This window comes from Gigantopelta aegis, chromosome 6, assembly GCF_016097555.1.
Source record: "Gigantopelta aegis isolate Gae_Host chromosome 6, Gae_host_genome, whole genome shotgun sequence".
Classification (NCBI taxonomy): Eukaryota; Metazoa; Mollusca; class Gastropoda; order Neomphalida; family Peltospiridae; genus Gigantopelta; species Gigantopelta aegis.
Genome location: NC_054704.1, coordinates 8,974,901 through 8,996,479, shown reverse-complemented (window position 1 = coordinate 8,996,479; position 21,579 = coordinate 8,974,901). Strand labels below are relative to the sequence as shown.

The 21,579-nt window shown below is 36.4% G+C and overlaps 2 protein-coding genes across 4 annotated transcripts in view; one reads left to right on the top strand and one right to left on the bottom strand.

Moving 5' to 3' along the window:
• Window positions 1–324: 324 nt before the first annotated feature.
• LOC121374342 (alpha-N-acetylgalactosaminidase-like) lies at window positions 325–12,405 on the bottom strand. The gene is made up of 8 exons (XM_041501414.1): window positions 12,352–12,405; window positions 10,833–11,039; window positions 9,387–9,561; window positions 8,770–8,944; window positions 8,118–8,209; window positions 5,846–6,007; window positions 3,255–3,455; window positions 325–1,857 (listed from the first exon to the last, which is right to left on the bottom strand). Exons 2-8 carry the CDS (start codon window positions 11,000–11,002, stop codon window positions 1,573–1,575), a joined length of 1,260 nt encoding a protein of 419 aa, XP_041357348.1. The 5' UTR covers window positions 11,003–11,039; window positions 12,352–12,405; the 3' UTR covers window positions 325–1,572.
• Window positions 12,406–12,611: 206 nt separating this feature from the next.
• Window positions 12,612–21,579, top strand: part of LOC121374341 (oral-facial-digital syndrome 1 protein-like) — a 32,882-nt gene continuing 23,914 nt past the window's right edge. For 2 of the 3 annotated variants that reach the window (XM_041501412.1, XM_041501411.1), the window contains exons 1-6: window positions 14,984–15,111; window positions 15,353–15,553; window positions 17,717–17,785; window positions 18,236–18,266; window positions 18,919–19,026; window positions 20,151–20,293. In XM_041501412.1, the coding sequence (XP_041357346.1) occupies window positions 14,998–15,111; window positions 15,353–15,553; window positions 17,717–17,785; window positions 18,236–18,266; window positions 18,919–19,026; window positions 20,151–20,293 (666 nt within the window). In that variant the 5' untranslated portion in view covers window positions 14,984–14,997. Of the gene's footprint in view, window positions 12,866–14,983; window positions 15,112–15,352; window positions 15,554–17,716; window positions 17,786–18,235; window positions 18,267–18,918; window positions 19,027–20,150; window positions 20,294–21,579 lie in introns of those variants that run through there. The other variant, XM_041501413.1, reaches the window with a different exon arrangement.

The following is a 21,579-nucleotide window of genomic DNA, read 5'->3' as shown; positions in this document are numbered from 1 at the left end:
TTAATAAATATTTGTATTTCCTGAGTAGAGAAATCATTACCGAAGCCGATCTACAAATATTATTAATATGTGTTGATTAACTAATCAATGTGCTCTAGTGGTGTCATTAAACAAAACAAACTTCTTCTTTTTTCCTAACACTGGATGATGGTTTTAGTTGCGGTCAATATTTGCTGGTATTACTTGTGTTTTCCTTTATTTCTTTCTATGTGTATATTGCAGTAATTATATTGGTTGTAAACAAAAAGCTAGTATAAGAGGATGTGCAGAGAGAACATGCAATATAGAAAGCAAAAACTTACATATCAAAACAATACCACAATACTGTATCAAAATACTTTATTGATCAATAATATACTTAATTATGCAATACAATTCAATTGCATAAAAATGACTTTTAATTATTAAATCAAAATAAAATTATTATTGCATTCAAAATCATATTGATGTGTACAAGATGAAATATAATATTTGAATGTACAGACACAATTACAGATAAGGCCCACTTTCCATTAACCCAATTTCACTAAAAAAAAAGCAATGGTCAAAGAATGAGCAATTTTTTTCATGTGCAAGTAATAATGTGCAGAGTTTATTTCAGGCTTAAAAGTACACTTCGACGTTATCAAATTTTGTATAGTAATTAGCTTGGAGAAAATGCATCACTGGTATAGGAGGGTGGGCAGCAGTGATGGTTTTTATATATTTATACATGTATTTATATATACATGTATTTATATATACAGTCAGACCTCGTTACAATGACTGTATTACTACGACATTTACACCATCCGACCACAAATTGTCTGGAACGAACGTACACCAATGTTATTCTGTTCATTACACCGAAAATCACACTTTCCGACACCGACAGAGTAAGTTAGGAACAAATGTGCACCTGACGTCTAAAAACACCTCTTTACATAACATAATCACAGATGCCTTATATAAACACACACACAAGTGAGTGTGACCCCCCTCCACTTTTTAGCACCTTCCTATGCCCGTGTGCATATATGAAAATGTAGGGAATCATATACATTAAAAGCCTGATTACATGCTTCTTGAAGTGGGTGAAGATGTAGAAAGTTTTACTTCTCAGTAAAAATAAATTCAAATGTCATGTTGTTGGTTGGAATGTTGCAGTAAGCTATCTCATATTCTACATTCTTTTGGATCTACCATTGCTGTAGGACTCCTAAATCAAACCCTGTGGCATTATGTAAATGTTGTCTCTAGGTTTCCATACTGGTGGTTATGATGGATATAGCTGTCTAACGGTTTATAACAGAAAAGGTGAATGGCAGACAGATTGATCACACTAACACTGAAATCATCATAGAGTCAAATCATTCTAAGATTTTCTATTAACACTTTTGTAAAACATGATTCATACACTGGTATGTGGCATCAGTGTGTATGAGTATAAATGTAGAGATAAATATGACAACAGGAAAACAGTTATATTGACCATAAAGCTTAAATTCTCCTGTGATTGAAGCACCTCATAACAATTTCATCATAAAATATACTATGACATAAAAATTTAAAAAACCTCTGATGAGTAATTTATTATACTATTATAGTTTTGGCACCAGTGTTAATGGGTACAGCAGTGAAAAGATAAATACCAGAGGGATTGGCCTCAACAGTTAATTTATCAAGGGGTCTAAACAATCCTAAAGCTGTTCCGTCAAAGGTCTCTGTCACATTATACCCTGATGGGTTGGTTAATCCAAGTTCTTTCAACTGAATCACAGCTGTCCGCGGCACGCCTTTGTTATTCCCATTCACAACGGCCACAGCCAAACTTCCTTTTGGCAGTATTGGTTTGGTCCAAACATCCAGAGCTGCAGCCTGAAATTAAAAAAACAAAGGAATATACAGGTACAGTGAAATCTCTTAAAACCGGACCCTCAGTAATCTGGAATTCCCTCAAAACCGGACGTTTTTTCGATGTAATTAATGTATAGAAGAGAACCTCTCTAAACTGGATACCTCTTAAAACCGGACTTTTTGCTTGGTCCCATGGGTGTCAGGTTTAGAGGAGTTTCACTATATATATACTCTTCAAAACAGTAGGGGAACTCTAATAAGAATTTACAATTGCCAAAATTGTAAGGTATATTAGCTGTGGGGAATGGTTATATGATAATAGTGAATTAATTGGGCAAATATCACAACCGGTAGTTCAGTATTACAGTAGGTTTTATGACCACCAAAGATCTGGAAGGACGATTAGGGTCAGAAGTGAAATTTGAAAGTTGAAGTTTTTTATCAGTAAATCGCAAATTCAAACAATAAAAATGACTAAAAACAAAACAATGAATGAAAATGAATGACAGAAATAATGTTCCACAGTGATTAATCGACCTTTCTGAAAATTGTTAAAATCGAGAATGACACCCCACGCAACTGCATGATGCACGGGCAAACTTTGGAATGTGTTTTGATGTGTTGATAAACAGACCTGAATGTTCTTTACTAGGATGTCTAGAACGTATGTTCGGTCTAATAATTGATATTAACATTAATATTTCAGGTTCCCATACTTTTTTTTGAAGAGTATATAATTTTACGTGTAGATAGTGTTCTCCAAGGTCTTCTGTAACCAGGTTGCTGCTGTGCTTGAGAGTTGGTGCATAGCTGATCACTGACTGACATAGCTGACCACAGACTTTTGTTGTCATGTTTTATATGACCTAGATATGAGAGCAAATACCACATTGCGGGCATGGTGAAATCACATTCAACTTGACAGACTTGTTTTTAAAAAATAATTAGGCCACTTTAATAGTCTGCAAAATCATATATAATAAAAATCAACCTGTTTTCAGCCTTCATAATCCAAGTTTGACAGTATGCTGGCAATGACACAATGATGTACCCTAGTTTTGACTGATTAGTGATTAACTAGCAGGTGAATCATCTTACTGCCGTGCACATGCAAAGCACTATATTTTTCTTGCAGTATGGGTTCTATGTGCAGTGTTCCACAGTCAAACCATGCATCACATCATGGATAAACAAGGCAAGAAATGCCGACTGAGACAGAAAATAATGCAATGATTCTTCCAAGGGAAACTTATCCCATGACCAACTACACGAAGTGAACACTCTGACCACTGGACTACAGTCTACTTCTCATCTTCATCATCAACCAATTACCTACTGGGAGGCAGTTTGTCGTCTGTGTGTTACAAAACTGCTAAACCAGGACTAGACCTAAGGTGTTTCTGAAACAATCAACAAACCTTGCTCATTAGCTTTGTGCCCTGGATTCCCAGTTTGTCTTGGTTAATTGCGAGAACCCGTCGGTTGAGAAGAAGACTTCGCGACTGGGCATCAATCTTGTCCAGATCCACAGACATGAAGAGAGGCGATGCCATTATCGCCCACATCCCCATCTGTACCTTCTGCTGGTTCCAACTCAAACCATAGTCACCAATTATCAACTATATAAACAGAAAGAAACAAAGCAATAGTCAAGACAGACGTCATCTTTATTATCTAGGTAGCCATAATGATATCCCACCTGAATGGAAACTAAGTAACTGATAGAAAAGGTAATTAATAAAGTTACTAGCAATCAGAATAACCATAAACATATTGGATTTGTCAAAACTTATAATTTAACCACGGAGTTGTATATAAAGTGTACTTTAATGGTTAAAATGCTACAATAGCCAATATTATAGTGTCATATTTTTCACTATTTTTACAGTTATTTATGATAAATAACTATAAATTAGTCGATCCGACATTTAATCTTTGCATCAATCACTTGGGACTGTAACAATTGTAATTTGCTTGCACTCCGTGTAAATGGAGAAGCATTCAGCACAACTAAAGTCTGAACCAAATTGTTAACAACTACAATAAACTGCTCTCCTACCTTTCTTTTTCATTAGATTTTACCCACATTTTGTCCAGACAGAAATCTAGAAAAAGCCATTACAATGACACAGATTCTACATACTAGATGATAACTATGTCACCTACATCGACTTCACTGAGATCGCATAGGGCAAAAAGCATGTAATTTTGTGCCAGCTGCCATTTTGACTTTTTATGGAATACCCTCTAAGTGGGGTGAAAGGATATGACTTACTATAGGTAGTACTATACCAAATAACTTCCGGCTGGGTCAAAGTTCGAGGTGCACCCAACTTTTGATAGAGAAGTGAACACCACAAGTCCTGTGATTGGTTATAAATGTGAGTGTGTTGGTTGTAAAAAATAATAGTTTCATCTGGGTAAAATAAATGTGCAATTTTATTTCATCTAGTACCAATGTGTCAAGTAGCCTTGTGCTTGAAACATGTATGGGGTACCTGTAAAAAAAAGTACTCGAATTTTGTGCGAAACTAGGGTAGTCATAGACGCTACCCGTTATCTCAGAAACGAGCAGCTTGACCCCCATTTTTTTCTGACTCACTTTAAGTGTAAGGGGTGGTAGTATTTATATCCGTGGCGTTTATGTCGGTTGATACGTTGCAGGTAGGAGTTTTAGCCGCATATGTTACTATTGTCGTCTATGGGATTTGATTTGGTAGTATACACCCTTAATCTAACAACATCATAACATGTTACAATATACAAGCAAACGTGGTGACATCATATTACTTTTTTTTTTTAATTTGTTTCATTTAAAAATACCACTAGAGAACATTGATTTTATATTATGTCACATACTTTGGAGGCTTTCATCCCTCTTGAAGAGTAATTAAAAAAAAGCAAAATGACAGACGGCTGAAAACTACATGTATTTTGGCCTATGCAATCTCAGCAAAGTCGATACTGGTGACATCGTTAGTCTCATATGTGGAATCTGTGCCAGTGTAATGGTTTTTTCACGACTTGTGTCTGGACAAAATTTGGGGGAAATGTAATTGTAATTAAAGGTAGGAGAGTAATTTATTGGAGTTGTTAACAATTTGGTTCAGACTTTAGATTCCTATATTAAGATATAGGAATCTAAAGTCCGAACCAAATCTTACAACATCAGAGAATCTACAAAATCTGGCACGTTGACTGTTCGCAGTTAGACAGGGTCGGTCATCAGATACATGATTTGCACAAAGACGGCAAACTTGCAGGCAATATCTAACTGGTATGTTATGAAGTGATGGCCTCAACTGAGCATACCCAATTCTGTAACCCATCCCTTAAAATGTCTCTAGTAAATTAAAAATTTTCTAAAAGAGGCTGGGTTTCTGCCACAGGGTAAAACAGGTATGGCACCATACCCAAATAATTTTGCTGGTTTTATATTTTAAAGTTAACCTTTTGACAAAATTAAATACTGTTATCATTACTGTATGATTTTCTTATCCCTAACCCTAAACCTAACTCATTTTCTTTCTTGGAGAGGCCCCCTATACCCCGTCGACTGTGGTTGCATTCAGGACACACATTGTAAATATTCAATTCCATAGCGCCATACCCAAAAGTTTCTTTCTGGCAGAACCCTGAGAGGATGTTTAGATATAAAAGGGAGGACTTGGAAATGTGCTCTTCTGAATAGTGTTACTAAATATAAGTATGGGATAATGTTAGTAGGGTAACGTTTGTGCTAAAAGGATAGTGGTGGTGTCACTCTGACCCTAAATATATCTTCTTGCCACTAATCCATTTATCCGTGCCACAAAAATAATTTCTGCAGTTTGTTACTAGAGTGTGCTTTTAATTTTAAATCCAGACTTCTTGACATCCAATAACCGATGATTAATACATCAATGTGTTCTAGTGGTGTCATTAAACAAAACAAACTTTAAATTTTATACAGTGTTAATACAACAGATCTTAAATCCAGACTTCAGTGTTAATAATACAGATTTTGTACCTGATCTGGATCATTCCAGTTCCCCGGGCCGGCAACTGAGCTGAAATGATCTCTGTCTTCTGCATAGAACTGAATGATGCCATAGACTGAATCCCAGGAGTCTTCTACATCCTTGTAATTCCTCCACATGTTACATGTCTTAGCAATCAGTTTGTAATCAGTCTACAATTCAAAAGAAAAGTCTCAATACAAAACACAGGCAAAAACAAGATGTCTGTTTTCTCAAAAACAAATAAAACTAATTAATTTTAATCAAAGATACTAGTTTCATTTTTAAAACTTCTATTCATGTGTATCCATGTTAATAAATACATATGGAGAATTTCACACCATTTGTAGAAAGACTTAAATTAATGCTTGACATTAAATGGAAACTGTAGTAAAATGGTGAAATACCAAATTTGCCAAAAATTAATGGAGAATGGAATTTGTCAAAATCTGAAAAGAAAAATCATTTCCTCTGCATGCCATTGTGAGCGAACACCATACCTACCGGTACTTGTAGTGTCTTTTAAGGACAGGGTTTAGTAATTAGTTACAGAGTGATGTCAGAGTACTAATTTCACATCTTCCCACCAAGCCATTGAACTTGCTCTGGGTAGGATCAGGTACTAGACAAGAACCCAGCACCTACCAATGTTACAGCTTATGGCTTAACCACCATGACACTGTGGCCAACATGATGATACCTAGTTTAACGTGCCCATATACCCTAGGGTTTCGAACACGCCCATCCCGAGTCCGACCTCCGATAAGATCGGTGGCCTGACTTGAGATGGAGTGGGGGGGGGGGTTGAAACTGGGCAGAATTTTGAAAATAGCAATTAGTAAAGAAGTTAATAGATAAAATAAAATAATAAAAAGGTTACAAGCCAAAAATAAAAAAGAATTGACTGCTCGGCCGAATATTTATATAATTTGGAGCATTTTAGAAGGACAGTCCAAAATTAAATAAGAGAAAGAAGAGAGGATTGGACTATTTAATAATATTTTGAAAAAAAGAAGTAATTTCGACATAAAATTTTGAACGCAGATCTAAAAGTTTAAAGTCCGATCGATATGTCCACGCGAGTGGCCCCGTTAAGGCCGTTTGGGTGCACAGCATCTATGGGGAGGTGATGTTGTTCCTCTCCTCAAAGTGAGGCACCAGTCTCCTGTAGCTGTGGGTGCTAAGGCAGTGGACCATTTGTGGGTACTGGGTGCCGGTGACGATCTTCATGATTCTGTGGATGGTGTTGTTATTCATGTCATGGCTGAGGAATCCCTGTCGGTAAAGATCATCCCGGTGCGACGTCACTACAATAGCTTCCACTCCTCGTAGTTTGACCGTGTGGATGGCGACCTGGTGGCCATCGGGAAACGTCTTGAAGTTTTCCTCATAGACCCCGCCTGGCAGTCTGTTGGGGTCCGTGACGTCTCCCACCAAGTACTTAGAGTACTGGCCTTTGATCTTCCGCGCTGCCACTCTCCAGTCACCCGAAGAGGAAGTAGAAGGCCGCGTCTTGGCTGGTTGGTCCCCCGGGGGGTCACGGCCTTCCTCTTAACATCTCCAACATCCAGAGTCGCCGTCGCTGAGTCCCCCATGGGTGGGGGTCTCGACGCAGACGAACGACAAGCGGGAACAGGTGACGCTGATCGCGGTGCACTGGTTGGCTGCTCCACTTCCCGCATCTGAACAGTCAGTCCGCTTGGTTGGCGAGTCGCCTCCCGTCGATCCGTCCGGTTTGGTCGTGGTGGGGGCGGCGACGCAGATGGGACCGCCACTGGCGGTTGAGCCACCAGCTTTGTCCCCTGAGCCGCCCCTGGCGCACGTTTCCTCTTCCTAGTTCCCTTCCTCTTGGCTGTAGCCGCGTCGCCATACACCAAGGTCACGGTTGCCCGTGACCCGGTGTACGCGACGCGGTACTCTAACAGCGATCCATAACTAGCGATCAATCCCCCCAGGTGGGGGGATAGGTCGAGAGCGCACGAAATAACGTCCAACTTCATCGCTGGTCAAGTTGAGCTCTCCTGTGGCCAACATATCATTTCTATGAAAATCAATTAAGCAATCACCTACATTAAGCAGTCTATTGAACAAGGGTTTACAACAGAAAACAAAAGTGGATCATTTCTTAAGTTATTAGAAAATGCTGTCTATTTTATAACTGCACTAGTAAAACTTTAATCAGAATCAACACAACAATTATAACTGAATCTTTCCAAGAGGCGAAACAATTCCAGAAACACTATTTAAAGGAAGATGTCAGTACTTAATTCATGATTGACTTACTTTTTTGCCAGAACCTGTATATGCAGGCCAACTGCAGGAATAAAGAATTGGTCGACCTGTCTTGTTTAAAAATAATCCCATAGTTGGATAACCTAGAAATAACGATTTGAAAAATTATTTTATTTTTAATAAATAAATTTTAAATAATGTCATAAAATAAGAATAATTCTAAAACCTTGCTATGTTTCAGTAATATAATTATAATGCAATCTAAATAAAAATTAAACTTCATTTCTTTATTTAATAAAAAAACCAGTTAAAGTTTGTTTTGTTTAGTGACACCACTACAGCACATTGATTTACTAACCATCGGCTCTTGGATGTCAAACTTATGGTAATTTTGACATATAGTCTTACAGAGGAAACCTGCTACATTTTTCCACAGACAGGATAGTGCATACTATGGCCTTTGATAGACCAGTTGTGGTTCACTGGCTAGAACTCTTTCTTAATAAACCTGCACTTAAACCAAGATAGAAGAGGCATTAAATTTTTCTTTCTCTTACCATCATAAGTTACCTAAATTACAATTGTTAACTTGTTAATACACTTGATTTATTTTTCACGAGACTGACCTACAGACATTTGATCCACATGTGAATTACAATTGTCAACGTGTTAATTCACTTGATTTATTTTTCATGAGACTGACCTACAGACATCTGATCCACATGTGAATTACAACCATCCAGCTTCAACATATCAACATCCCAGTCGGCAAACGTCTGCGCATCGGACATCAGGAAGAACTCACTTCCTGGATAACCTCCACAAGTTTTTGTTCCAAAATCCTCGTATATTCCAAGCTTCAAGCCTCTTTGATGCATCTGCATAAAAATAAACTCAGGTAATACATTACTGTATTTTTATTAATTAAATAATACATAAAATATACAAATGATTACAAAGAAGCAACAACCAACAAAATTTGTATTATACAAGTTACTTGTTTAAAATGACTTTATTTCTTTAAACTTCAAAAATTGCAGAAAATGTCAGTTATTTTCTTCAAAATGTTAATTATTACTTGAAATTATTTCACCAAACTAAAATAAAAACTTTCAACTGCTTTCAAAATGTTCAATTGTCGAATTTGGTGAGTGCCAGAGCTAGCCCTGGTTTTGGCCTGCTATGTTAAGAAATAAAGCAGGCCACATTTTACTTCCTATTACGAGGCCTGTATAACCATGATGAAATAACAGCAGGCCACATTTTACTTCCTATTACGAGGCCTGTATAACCATGATGAAATGTGAACAAAACACCAACATAGTCAGCAAGCCATTTGATTCCGTGTGGGAACCTCTTCGGGTCGGCCTGGAGACGTAACTGAGAATCCCGTTCTTTCGACATCCAGCAGTCGTCAATAGAAACATACACATAACCAGCATCACGGTAACCGTCAGAAACCATCCGGTCGGCTGTCCTCATAAACAGTCGCTCTCTGAAATCAGAGGTTTTCTCATTTTAGTACAACTTCACAACATAAAGTGATAAATTATTTTTATTTACTTAACATTTTATAATTCAAATACCAAACTTTAATCCCATATTACGCAGTACTTGAAATATATTTTGTGGAATGGAAAGCAATCTTTTCTGGAAGCAACTAATAGACACTGAGAACCAGCTCTGGACTACTACATGTAAGACTGATATAAAGTTTACACTTAATAAAATTTTATGTAAATTTAAGCTAATAATGTTCTCTTTTTTCATAATATATTTCTACATCTAATTTTCACATAGTTGGAACTAATGTCTTAAACTGAATAGTTGCACTCTAATTAAAGATGGAAAGTTAAAGCTGCTTGGGTAACTGATATACAGTGCTGTCCAGTGTATTGGTGCACCTAAGCTTTCAAAGATCATTTTCTATGTGAAAACTGTGTCTCTCACCAATGAAGCAGTGCATAGTCTGTCATACACTACACATTGTTTTATGTCTGTAGTAAATAAACATTTTAAAATTGTCCATAAATGTAGACACCCCCTTGTATTCAAAACAATTTGCATGTCTGGTGATTCGGCGCAGTAGATGTGGATTGGTGACCCTTATAAAACGCCCATGACCTCACTTTGTAGCCGATAAACGCTACACTGTTGATCCAGGATTATTTTAGTACTTTTTTGTTTTGTCTTGTTAAAAAATATTACTATGAAAATGAACGATCACACATGACCCATCTCATGATCAGTTTCAGAATCGTTTTCTTGAGCGGCACAGTACTGCAGATGCATACATGTTCATTGTCATGCATGGTTAAGATGCCTACATCGATTTTTTTCTAGGGTAGATTGTGCACACACATGGATCTTATTTCGCTTCTTTTTTTTTGGAGGGGGGGTGGGGGTAACAATGTGACAATTGTGAACTGAAATGACTGTCAATTAAGGTGTAAAACTTTTGTTTTGTTTGTATTTGTCTGTGTTGTCTTTTTCAGTTTAAATAAAAATAACTGAAGAAAATAATTAGTATAAAATAAAATAAAATACTATAAAATAATTACTATAAAATAAAACAGATAGAGAGAGAGAGAGAGAGAGAGAGAGAGAGAGAGAGAGAGAGAGAGAGAGAGAGAGAGAGAGAGAGAGAGAGAGAGAGAGAGAGACAGACAGACAGACAGACAGAGAGCAAGCTAAGACAAATAAACAGAGATACAGGCAGGCAGGCTGGCATCTTGACAGACAGATGAACTTTCTTAAATGTTTTACCCAATGCAGTTGTCTGGGTCTGTGTCACAGTTGATGTTACACCGGAAACGTTCCCAGTCCATCCATCCCATTGGCGGGGTCGGCACAAGACCATTGTCCAGGCTGTTCACTAGGAATGCAAATACCGTCAAGAGAAGAACAATTTCGATAAACTTGTACGGCAGTTTCATTGTCACAGCTAATAAGGTGATGAAGTCCTAAGTAGGCCTAATTAGAAGAAGAAAAACCCACATCAACACATTGGAACATGAGCATTCCATACACGTTATAAGATTTAAAAAACCCTTGTCATGTGTAATCATGTGTATAGCCAAAAATACCAGGAATGTATGCAGGGGCGGGGGCAATCAGACTATAAATTAAATTTAAAAGTAATCTCCAGCAATCTTTTAATTTGGTGGGGGGGGGGGGGGGGGGGTAAGTGGATACTCTAGATATAAGTATTTATTCATCATAATTCTGCAAATATAATATAGCAAAATTACATTACAATGAATATTATTTTCGATATTGCAGTGTGTGTGTGAGGGGAGTCCGGAAGCCTGAGGCTCGCAAAAATCATATAGGACTCTCTAGCTTGGCTAGCATACGAGCCTGCATGTATTTGTACAAATTACATTGATTCTTCGAAATGACACAGTCAACATATATCTCAAAATTCTTGGAAACCACAGTCTTGAATAGGGATCTTTTCCATGGTTTCATGCAAAACTTTTAGTATATCTTCGATCTGTTCTACTGGAAACACATGACAGAGCTCACTGGGTTGGTGGTGGGCTCTAAAAAACAATTTTTGCAAACAGGAAGTCCTTGTCACGCTTGTGACACTTAAATTAAACTAGAATGGCACACTGTTTTACAACAGATTATTTTCACATTATATTGTACTATTTGAGCCCCTTTCAGGATGAGGCCCATTTACTGTTCTTGCAGTTAGTTTATGTAGTATTTTCTGCTTTACATACAGATATACACTTTGCTTCATATCTTGTGTGTATATCTTGTATGCTGGTCTAGCTACGCGCTTAGTACTATTGAGACAGTTTATGTAGTATTTTCTGCTTTACATACAGATATACACTTTGCTTCATATCTTGTGTGTATATCTTATATGCTGGTCTAGCTACGCGCTTAGTACTATTGAGACAGTTTATGATAAACACAAAATAAATAAAACTTGATTCTAATGCTGTAGGCGCATGCAGGAATTTTAGCAGGAAGGTGTCTATGGCGAGCAAATTTTATGGGCGGGTGTGTGTGTGTCAAGACCTGCTCCCCTGGAAAATGTATTGAAAACTGAGTACATATGCTTGAGCAGGGAGGGGATACGACACTATCACCCCCCACCCCACCCCCACCCCACCCAGTGTTATCCAATCAATCAATGAAAAAATAAATGGCTTAGATAACAGCCTATCAAAATGCAAATTATTGTCTGCTAATTGTTAAACATATTATAATTAAAATAATAGGAACTACAAATGCAGATTCAAATAATAATCTTTTGACAGTAACCTACCTATTTTTTGGAAGTGAAAGTAAGAAGTGGATACCTTTCAAATTCAAGGGACACTACTCCACTAGTGGTAAAACGTAAAAAGAATTAAACCGTATTTAAAATATTTTATAAATTGCTGCCGTACAAAGATATTATTGATATATTTTAAATCAAATAACAACTGTAAATTTTATAATAGCTGGTTTATTCTTTGATGTTCTATACAATATTTAGTTACATATATTTTCTGCAGACCTACATTATTGAGTGCAAAACTTTAACATGGCGTCGTTTAAAAAGTTGTTTCACTATTTTGAGATTTTTCACAATAAAGTAAACATTTCATGCTATAGGTCAATGCATTTATAATTTGCACAACAACGCCAGAAAAATCTAAACATAATACGCCTGTTAAAGTGTTTTTTGCAAGAATATAGCGATGGAGGAATCTACTCCGGAATATTTAACGGCAGAAGAGCTCAGAAGTCGTTTGTATCGCAGTTTAAAACACCGTGGTCTTATAGACACAGTTAAGGTACATTTAGAATGGGGTTTTTTTAAAATTCATATCACTAACTGTTTACGTTTGTGTATATATATTATGCGAATTTCAAATAGTTGTGCTTTCTTTGCCCAAAATTATATTTAAGCGCCATATGAAGACGTGTTCAGTCATGTAGTTTAGTGCGCTTTGATATATTTTCGTATTGAACTTGATTTCGATTTATAAACATGAAAAGAGAATTTTAGCAATTTAGATAAATCATTTGTTTTATTTATTAATAACTCTTCTTTTAAATTAAAAAATATCATACATATTTTTAATATAAAGCAAAATAAGGTTTATTTTTTAAAAAAGAGATTTTTGACTGAACATTAGTATGTAATATAGATATTTCAAAGTATGTCGATCTCGCCCCGTGTCGATCTCGCCCTGGCGAAGTCGCCCCGGGTGAGTTCGCCAGGACTTATTTTCATCGTTAGGCGAAGTTATCATACATATTAGACTTGCTAGAAGACATATATTACAACATATATTATAGTATATATCTACTGTCATTATCAGCATGTTTTTGTGCCAAAACTACAGGGTTATACCACTTATACTACTGTTTTTGTGTTGGGACAAGCTGTGGCGAGATCGCCATATTTACTTCCGTGTTGCATGTCTGTTTAGCGAAGTCGCCAGTACATTATAACTCAACAATATTCAAGTTACAAGCAGTTTTATGTTTACTTCATTAAGTAAATACATGTGCAGTAGTCATGTTTTGATTTTCTTGTTGTAAAATGTAATACATTGGTAGTTTACATTTCTGACGATTTCACTTGCAAGCCGGGGCGAGATCACCAGGATTTTTCTTGTTTAAGTTTACAGTTTATTATAATAAATACACATAAAGTACACATTTATGGTTTGTTTTCATCATGTAATGTAACATTTTTTAAGTTTACATTTCTTATTATTTCACTTTTTCAGGCTGTGGCGAGATCGCCAGGATTTTCTCAGTGTAGCATTTTTATGTTGGGTGAAGTTGTCACACGTTACTACTCAACTATTTGTCATAAGTGCACACTTTGATGTTCAATTTGGTATAATAAATATATGAACAAGACAACATTCATTTATTGTTTTGTTTTTATTGTGTAATGTGCAATTTTTTAATAATAGATACATAAACAGTACTTACTTGTTTGTTTTCTTGTATAATGTGATATATTCGTAATTATTAGTTCTGTCCATTCCACTTCAACAAGCTGTGCCAAATCACTATGATTTTATTGAGTGATGCATATTCGTTTATTTCATTACAGTAAATAAATAAATGTACAGCATTCACAATTAAATTGTATGTTACTGTGAGTGAGTACATCCTTTGGTTGAAACTAAACAGTGGTAATTAATGTGAATGGTAATTACACATGGAAGTGCTGTTACTGATAACCGTTCACAATTTACTGAATTAATGCCATCATTACTTGATTAATCTTGATTGACTGATTAACTGTTCACCATTACCCCCGATTACAGTGTGCACAGTATTCACTGTCATAACGGAACTCACAAAACATGCCTTGTTCTATTAATTACACTGCTGTTTTATTCAGTTAACGTGCAGGCTAAGACATTCAAGTATTGGGAGGAGTACGAACGTGGTGAGAGAAGTGCAGCCAGACTTCTCCGTGCTTGCTCCCGCTTGGTGTCTCCGGTATAATGTATCATAAATGTACCTCGTCGGTTCAGTGCATACTTTAGTATTTAGTATATATCAAATAATCGTTAAAATGTGAACTTAAACAAGAAAAATCCTGGCGATCTCGCCCCGGCTTGCAAGTGAAATCGTCAGAAGTGTAAACTACCAATGTATTACATTTTACAACAAGAAAATCAAAACATGACTACTGCACATGTATTTACTTAATGAAGTAAACATTAAACTGCTTGTAACTTGAATATTGTTGAGTTATAATGTACTGGCGACTTCGCTAAACAGACATGCAACACGGAAGTAAATATGGCGATCTCGCCACAGCGTGTCCCAACACAAAAATAGTAGTATAAGTGGTATAACCCTGTAGTTTTGGCACAAAAACATGCTGATAATGACAGTAGATATATACTATAATATATGTTGTAATATATGTCTTCTAGCAAGTCTAATATGTATGATAACTTCGCCAAACGATGAAAATAAGTCCTGGCGAACTCGCCCGGGGCGACTTCGCCAGGGCGAGATCGACACGGGGCGAGATCGCCAGGCTCCGATATTTCAGTGTCAAGTATGTTACCATTTAACTCATTTTACTCATTTTCCTCATTAGTGAACATTGGAAATTTTTAACAAAACTGGCCCCATGTCTGGAAATAAGCCCACCTCCAACAAAGCTACAAATGAGTTGTCTTGGCCCCCTGGGCGTATTCCCGGTCAAATACGGTAGATAAATTGGGTAGTGTTTAGATAAATACAAGGCACATTTTTATACGTTACAACTTATAAGTATGTCTATATTTTAAAAATAGTCTCAGCTACGGAACAGCATTGTAACAGAACTGCAGACATCATTTCGAGGTCATCTTTCACTAAACGATTTGAAAGAGCCAGAAGATAGTTCATTGCTTCACCGAGCTGCCAACAGTCTGATAGCATCACACCTAAGACATTGTCACTATGATTATTCACTCAGTGTCTTTCTACCGGAAAGTGGCTTGGCTCAAGATAAGGTAAATTTTTACATATTACAGAAATTAAAATAATTTAATTAAGCTTCTACTGATGCAAAAAGTTTGGCTGTTGTCCACCACAATCAGAAAAATATTATTTCTCCGAGTTACATCAAGATGTCATCAGAATTCCGCACCCCCCCACCCCCCCCCCCACCCCCCATCACATGCACACTCTCGTTCTGTCTTACTCTGATTTTCCCTCTCCCTCTGTTTTTGTCTGTCTCTCTGTCCATCTATGACCGGCCTCGGTGGCGTCGTGGCAGGCCATCGGTCTACAGGCTGGTAGGTACTGGGTTCGGATCCCAGTCGAGGCATGGGATTTTTTAATCCAGATACCGACTCCAAACCCTGAGTGAATGCTCTGCAAGGCTCAATGGGTAGGTGTAAACCACTTGCACCGACCAGTGATCCATAACTGGTTCAACAAAGGCCATGGTTTGTGCTATTCTGCCTGTGGGAAGCACAAATAAAAGATCCCTTGCTGCTAATCGGAAGAGTAGCCCATGTAGTGGCGACAGCGGGTTTCCTCTTAGAATCTGTGTGGTCCTTAACCATATGTCTGACACCATATAACCATAAATAAAATGTGTTGAGTGCGTCGTTAAATAAAACATTTCTTTCTTTCTGTCCATCTATGATGGGTTACAGATTCGATCAGTATCAGTGGATTTGTGTGCCCCATAATTGGTACATCAAAATCTGTGGTATGTATTGTTCGGACTATTGGCAAATACATATAACAGATCTCTTGCAGCTTTATCAGTAGTAATTGCCTATTGGCAGAAGCAGGTTTCATTTTTCTCTGTTGACCAAAAGTCAAAATAACCATACATGTATGTCAGGACTCACGCGACCGGGCTAAGTAAGCCCAAACTTCGCTCTCATCAGCCTGACTTCGCCGTACTAGTCAGCGTAAGACGAAATCTGTGTCGCCTTTTTAAAAATAGCCATCATTTGCAATGTACACAATCACGGATGAATGGTGAAGAATTGAAGAACACCTATTCATAGATAATAATTAAGTGTGAATAGCCTGAGAGTTTGAAGAGACACTGGCGATACAAAATCATGCGACAGGCTCATAGATAGATGGTCTAGCTCAGACAACACCCGTGTCTGGCACTAATAGTTGGAGTAATTAACTAGTTTTACGTAGACTGTCATAATGAGTAAATTCAACATACAAAACAGATGTCAAAATTATAAAATAGCAGTGACCTGTCCTACATACCCAGTGGCCACTTAAACTGGATCCCCAAGTCTCTAAAGTGTCCGTGTTAAGCGGCCACTGTAAATTCTTTATTGTAAACAACAGTAACAAGGTGCAGCAGATAAGCAATGTTCACACACAGATACTAGTATCCATTCAGTCTGACAACTTCATAATGTATTAATTAAGAAACTGTGACGGTGGATTGCATTTAATTGCCTCTGGGTAATCTAAGCTTGACCGTGGTAGCTTAATCTATACTCTGTATGGAGTAGGTATTAAATGGAATGAGAAGACAAACGTGTAAGAAAATGAATTCTAAACGGTTAAATTAGTGCATTTCAATTACATTTCATTATTTCTAAAGAAGGCAACATGTGGAAAGGTGATTTAAAAAAAACCCAACAACTATAGAGCACATATCCATCAATTAGCAGACGGTGAAAAAAATAAATAAAATACAGATAGTAAAAGTTGCACCTGTATTAAGATATTGGATTAAAAATTCAAGTCTCCCTGTTATTAAAAACTTCGCCCTCTCTAAAGTTTGAGAGAGAAGTGACTTCGCTCTATGATTTTGACCTCGTATAAGGCCTGTATGTGTTAAACACCAAATAGCCGTACATGTAGGTAGTTCAAAATACATTTATGCTGTGGTGTCATTAAACAAATACATGTGTATTCCTTTATTCCCAAACCCTGCAATTAAGAAAATGTCCACGGCAGAAAACATGCCATGGAAAAAAACAAGAGAATATAGTCCACAACAGAAAAGTGCTGTGGAGAATTAAAAACCGTACAGCAATCTCCACAGCATTACCAATTGCTGTGTAATTGCAGGGGTTGTACTCCACAAGTATTTTGTATGTTTATTAGTTAATGTGTATGATGATAACATTTATATATGAAAATTGTGTATTACATGTATGCAATGGGTTTTTTTTTGTCAGATATTTAGCACTGAAGACTTGCTTCAATTGCTTTCAATCAACCCACATTCAAAACTCCACCAAAAATTAGTAAGTTTGTTACTAGTATATTTATATGTTTTTAATATATAGGCTGTTATTCCCCTAAGCAGTAAAATTATTTTATTTTATGCAGTTTGTTCTGATTATTGATTCTTTATGAACAGGTAACCTTTATGCTGGTTGAAAGGCATGCAATTGTATTTAGAATTGCCCTTTAAAGATATTAGTTGTAATAAACTTACATTTACCAGAGAAGGCAAAACTTTGTTAAAAGTAATTTAAAGCTACTAGACTAGTGTACTCAGTCATAACTGTACCTATATTAATACATTTTAAAATCTGGTCATGGTATACTTGTTGGTAGTACATGTAATAGCATAGGTTTCTTATAGCGTGAGCAGTAATTAATTATTTCATGAACATTTATTACATTTTTGTTTAATGTTAAAGCTAAAATGTACCAAAGGTATATGGATATTTGTTTTGTACTTTTTTCAGTTGCATGCAGAAAGAAATGGGCCAGGCAAGGGTAAGCATGTAATAGATTGAGATACACATTTTTCTCAGTAATAAAAGGGACAGTTATTATTGTTCTGTTAATAAAAAGGATTCAAAATCTCATCTTTAATTCATTAAAGTATGGTTGACTTAATTGTATTATACATCTTTTTGTATAGGTAAGTGTTTAAATGCTCACTTTGATGAAATTGATAATTTATAAGTGACAAGCAAAAACTATTTTTTTTTTATTCTAAAGCATCAACACATGCTTTTCGTAGTCTATAAGACTTGAAATGTTAAATTATTAAACAAAGTGAGAGAAATTCTTGTACATGTATGTGTATATCATTCCAGTTCCTAATGTAGTTTTGTGTTCCAGTAAGTCTTGAATACTTTTAAGTTTGGATGTTATTTTGTTGTTGACGATAATATACATATAAATATTAATATAGAGAGTAGTAAATGAGATGCCATTTTTATCAACTTTACAATTAATCTTGATGTATTATAGCAAGTTTATAAAAATATTATACTATATGTCACCACAGAATTTTTAAACATGTTTTATACTTTTATAACATTATGAAACCGATTATATGAAAATCAATTTAAATGAATACACAGTACAATGTTTTGTTCATTTTGTTTTGTGTTCTAAATATTATTGTTTCAATTCAAAGGTCTTCTATGGACATTACTTCACGATATTTCGAGTCTACACGCCAGATCAACACTGGAGACAGCTGTTCAGACTGATCTCATTCGAATGGGTCCTGTCAGCTCTCTGGGTATCAAATTCTAAACTTAATAATAATTCATTTGTAGCAATACTAAGCGTATGAAACAGGGTGGGGTGGGGGCAACTTCCCATATCTCTCCTCCTCCTCCTCCCCCCCCCCCCCCCCCCCCCCCCCCCCCCCCCCCCAGTGCTGGAGCAAATATTAGAATTCAGGCAAAAACAATGGATATACTTGAGCACAAGGAGCTGGTCTGAAACCTTTCACTGTGTATTTCCATCATTCTATCACCAATATTAGTTGTAGTCCATGTAAAACATTTGTAATAATTAATCGACTTTTTATAGCTTATATAACTGGTAGTAATCCTATTATGAAGAAAATATTTTCCAGACTGGTATTTTCAGCCTGTCCCCCTACACAAATGGGAGCCCTTATGCCTATGGTAGCATTCATTACCGTTGTCATTTTCGCTAATTTTCATATACTTTCATATGTATGGAATAATTAAAAACAAATTTGACTTTAATTGGTCAGGTGCATGTAAGGAAAAGAGGTTTTACTTTTATGTCAGTCGTCTTTGTATCCTTTCATTCAGTCATTTTCTAATAATATCACCCAGTATCCTAGCATTTTTAACTCATGGCTCATGATACCTAATAGCCACTGATGTATAGTGTAACCTGTCTAAACCAGATACCCAAGGACCAGGTAAAAATACCCGTTTTAAAAGGTGTCTGGTTTAGATGGGGTATTTTCTGTACTGATATTTAAAAAGGAACTATGAAGAAAATCTTGTTTTCATGGATTCCTGGTTTACAGAGGGTCCAGTTATAAGGGGTTCCACTGTATTCTCCTTTTGCTCTGTAGGAAGGTTATTTTATTTTTTCCATTTCTGTTCAGTATCCAGTATGACACTGCTCTCATGCAATCAGTCATGAATATTCTGTGTACAAGATGAGGTCTAAGTCATGTTCAGGAGAGAAAGAAATTGTGTTCACTCACTCACTTAGCAGGTTTTAATGTTAGATAAGTGTGAGGTGATAGATGATGATGGTACAAGTCAAATTGTTCATGAATGCTCCCTCTGAACACACCACAGTGTGTGTTGGGTGTAACCTCTGTACTTACAGATGTAATATAGCATTGTTGATGGTTTTGTTTCATTTTTACAGATGAGAAGTTACATAGTCTGGATGAGTTGTATTCATCAAAGCGTCATGATCACATGAAAACTGGGTCAGTGGCTGTTGAGGACCGACTTCTGTTGTATCAGAGACAGCTGGAAGACAGATATAACTCAGAACTCAAGAGAGAAGTACGTAATGCTGTTTTATAGTTTCTAAAACATTGGCTAGTACATTTATTAGTTTCAGTTTGTGAACAGAATTTAACATGCAGAGTTTACTATGCATGAAAGATAGATGCAGTTCTACATTCAAGACAAAAGTCCTTTTATCTGGATTCTTAAAGGTAGACTAAACTCCAACAAGAGCCTTATGTGTTGGAAAGATGCATACCCGGACCACCAAGACATACTGACACTTTAACAAATGAAAAACGCGTAATTTTAGAATTAGTAAAAAAACTTAATTATTCCTGCTAACTGGGGACAGCCATTTTGTTTCGTTTTTGTGACATCCGGAGGTATAGCTTGGGGCGAAGTGACGTCAGCTCAGGTCCAACTTCTCTATTATGCACAGTGTAAACAAATGCTCTAATTTACAACAAGGCGCTTCGCTTTCATCAACCTGACTTGTAAAAACATAAATGACTTGATAGTATAATAAACTATTTAACTAAATATATTTCAATTTGCATATTATTAGGCCTATTGGTAGGATACGTTCGAGCAAAAACGACCACTCACGATACCCAAGTGATAATTTTCTTTTCTCTGGGACTACGTAATTGGTCAGTTTTGTGATTTTAGATGGGAAAGTCTATTTAATCAAGGGTTTTACAGAATTACTTACAGTAATAAAGCTGGTAAAGTCCATTACGATTTGAGGTTATCACACAATACCCTGTGATCTTCATAAAAGAGGCACGTCTTTTTAGTGTGTCTAGACACAGTGTCTAGGAACCGTCTAAATATACACCTGCCAATCAAGAACCACAGGTACAGGCCACGGAAAGAAAAGACCAATTAAGCAAGAAAACACTCCAACTATTATTTCAGTACGTGGGTTAATTTATATACAAAATATAATACAGTTATTTCAACACTTTGACAATGGTGGTTTATTTTATATTGAAAAATAAACCACATATACACGTTGCTGTGTTACTGGGATGAATATTATTACAGAACATTGCGATGCATCCGCAAAAATCAGGTATGTTTTGTTTCTTCAGTTTGAAGACTAATTCCTGACGTGACACATTAGGTATTATGTAACCACCAGCTCGCCAGAGGGCGTATTCACTGGGATGATACAAAATGGCTGCGCCCGTTATATATAATAGCCGTCACATTTAACCATTTTATTAATTAACTATACGATTATACTTGTTGATATTAAGCAATAATGTGCATTATGTATCACTGAATATGCACACCAGTCCAAAAGCCTTGCTTTAGCATTCCTTTAAAGACTGTAT

Coding starts and splice junctions, on each gene's coding strand:
- LOC121374342 (XM_041501414.1), bottom strand. CDS start 11,002: ATGAAACTGCCGTACAAGTTTATCGAAATTGTTCTTCTCTTGACGGTA. Junction 3,456..5,845: donor ACTGGAATGATCCAGATCAG/GTACAAAATCTG, acceptor CTGTTTATATAG/TTGATAATTGGTGACTATGG. Junction 1,858..3,254: donor GCACAAAGCTAATGAGCAAG/GTTTGTTGATTG, acceptor TTTTAATTTCAG/GCTGCAGCTCTGGATGTTTG.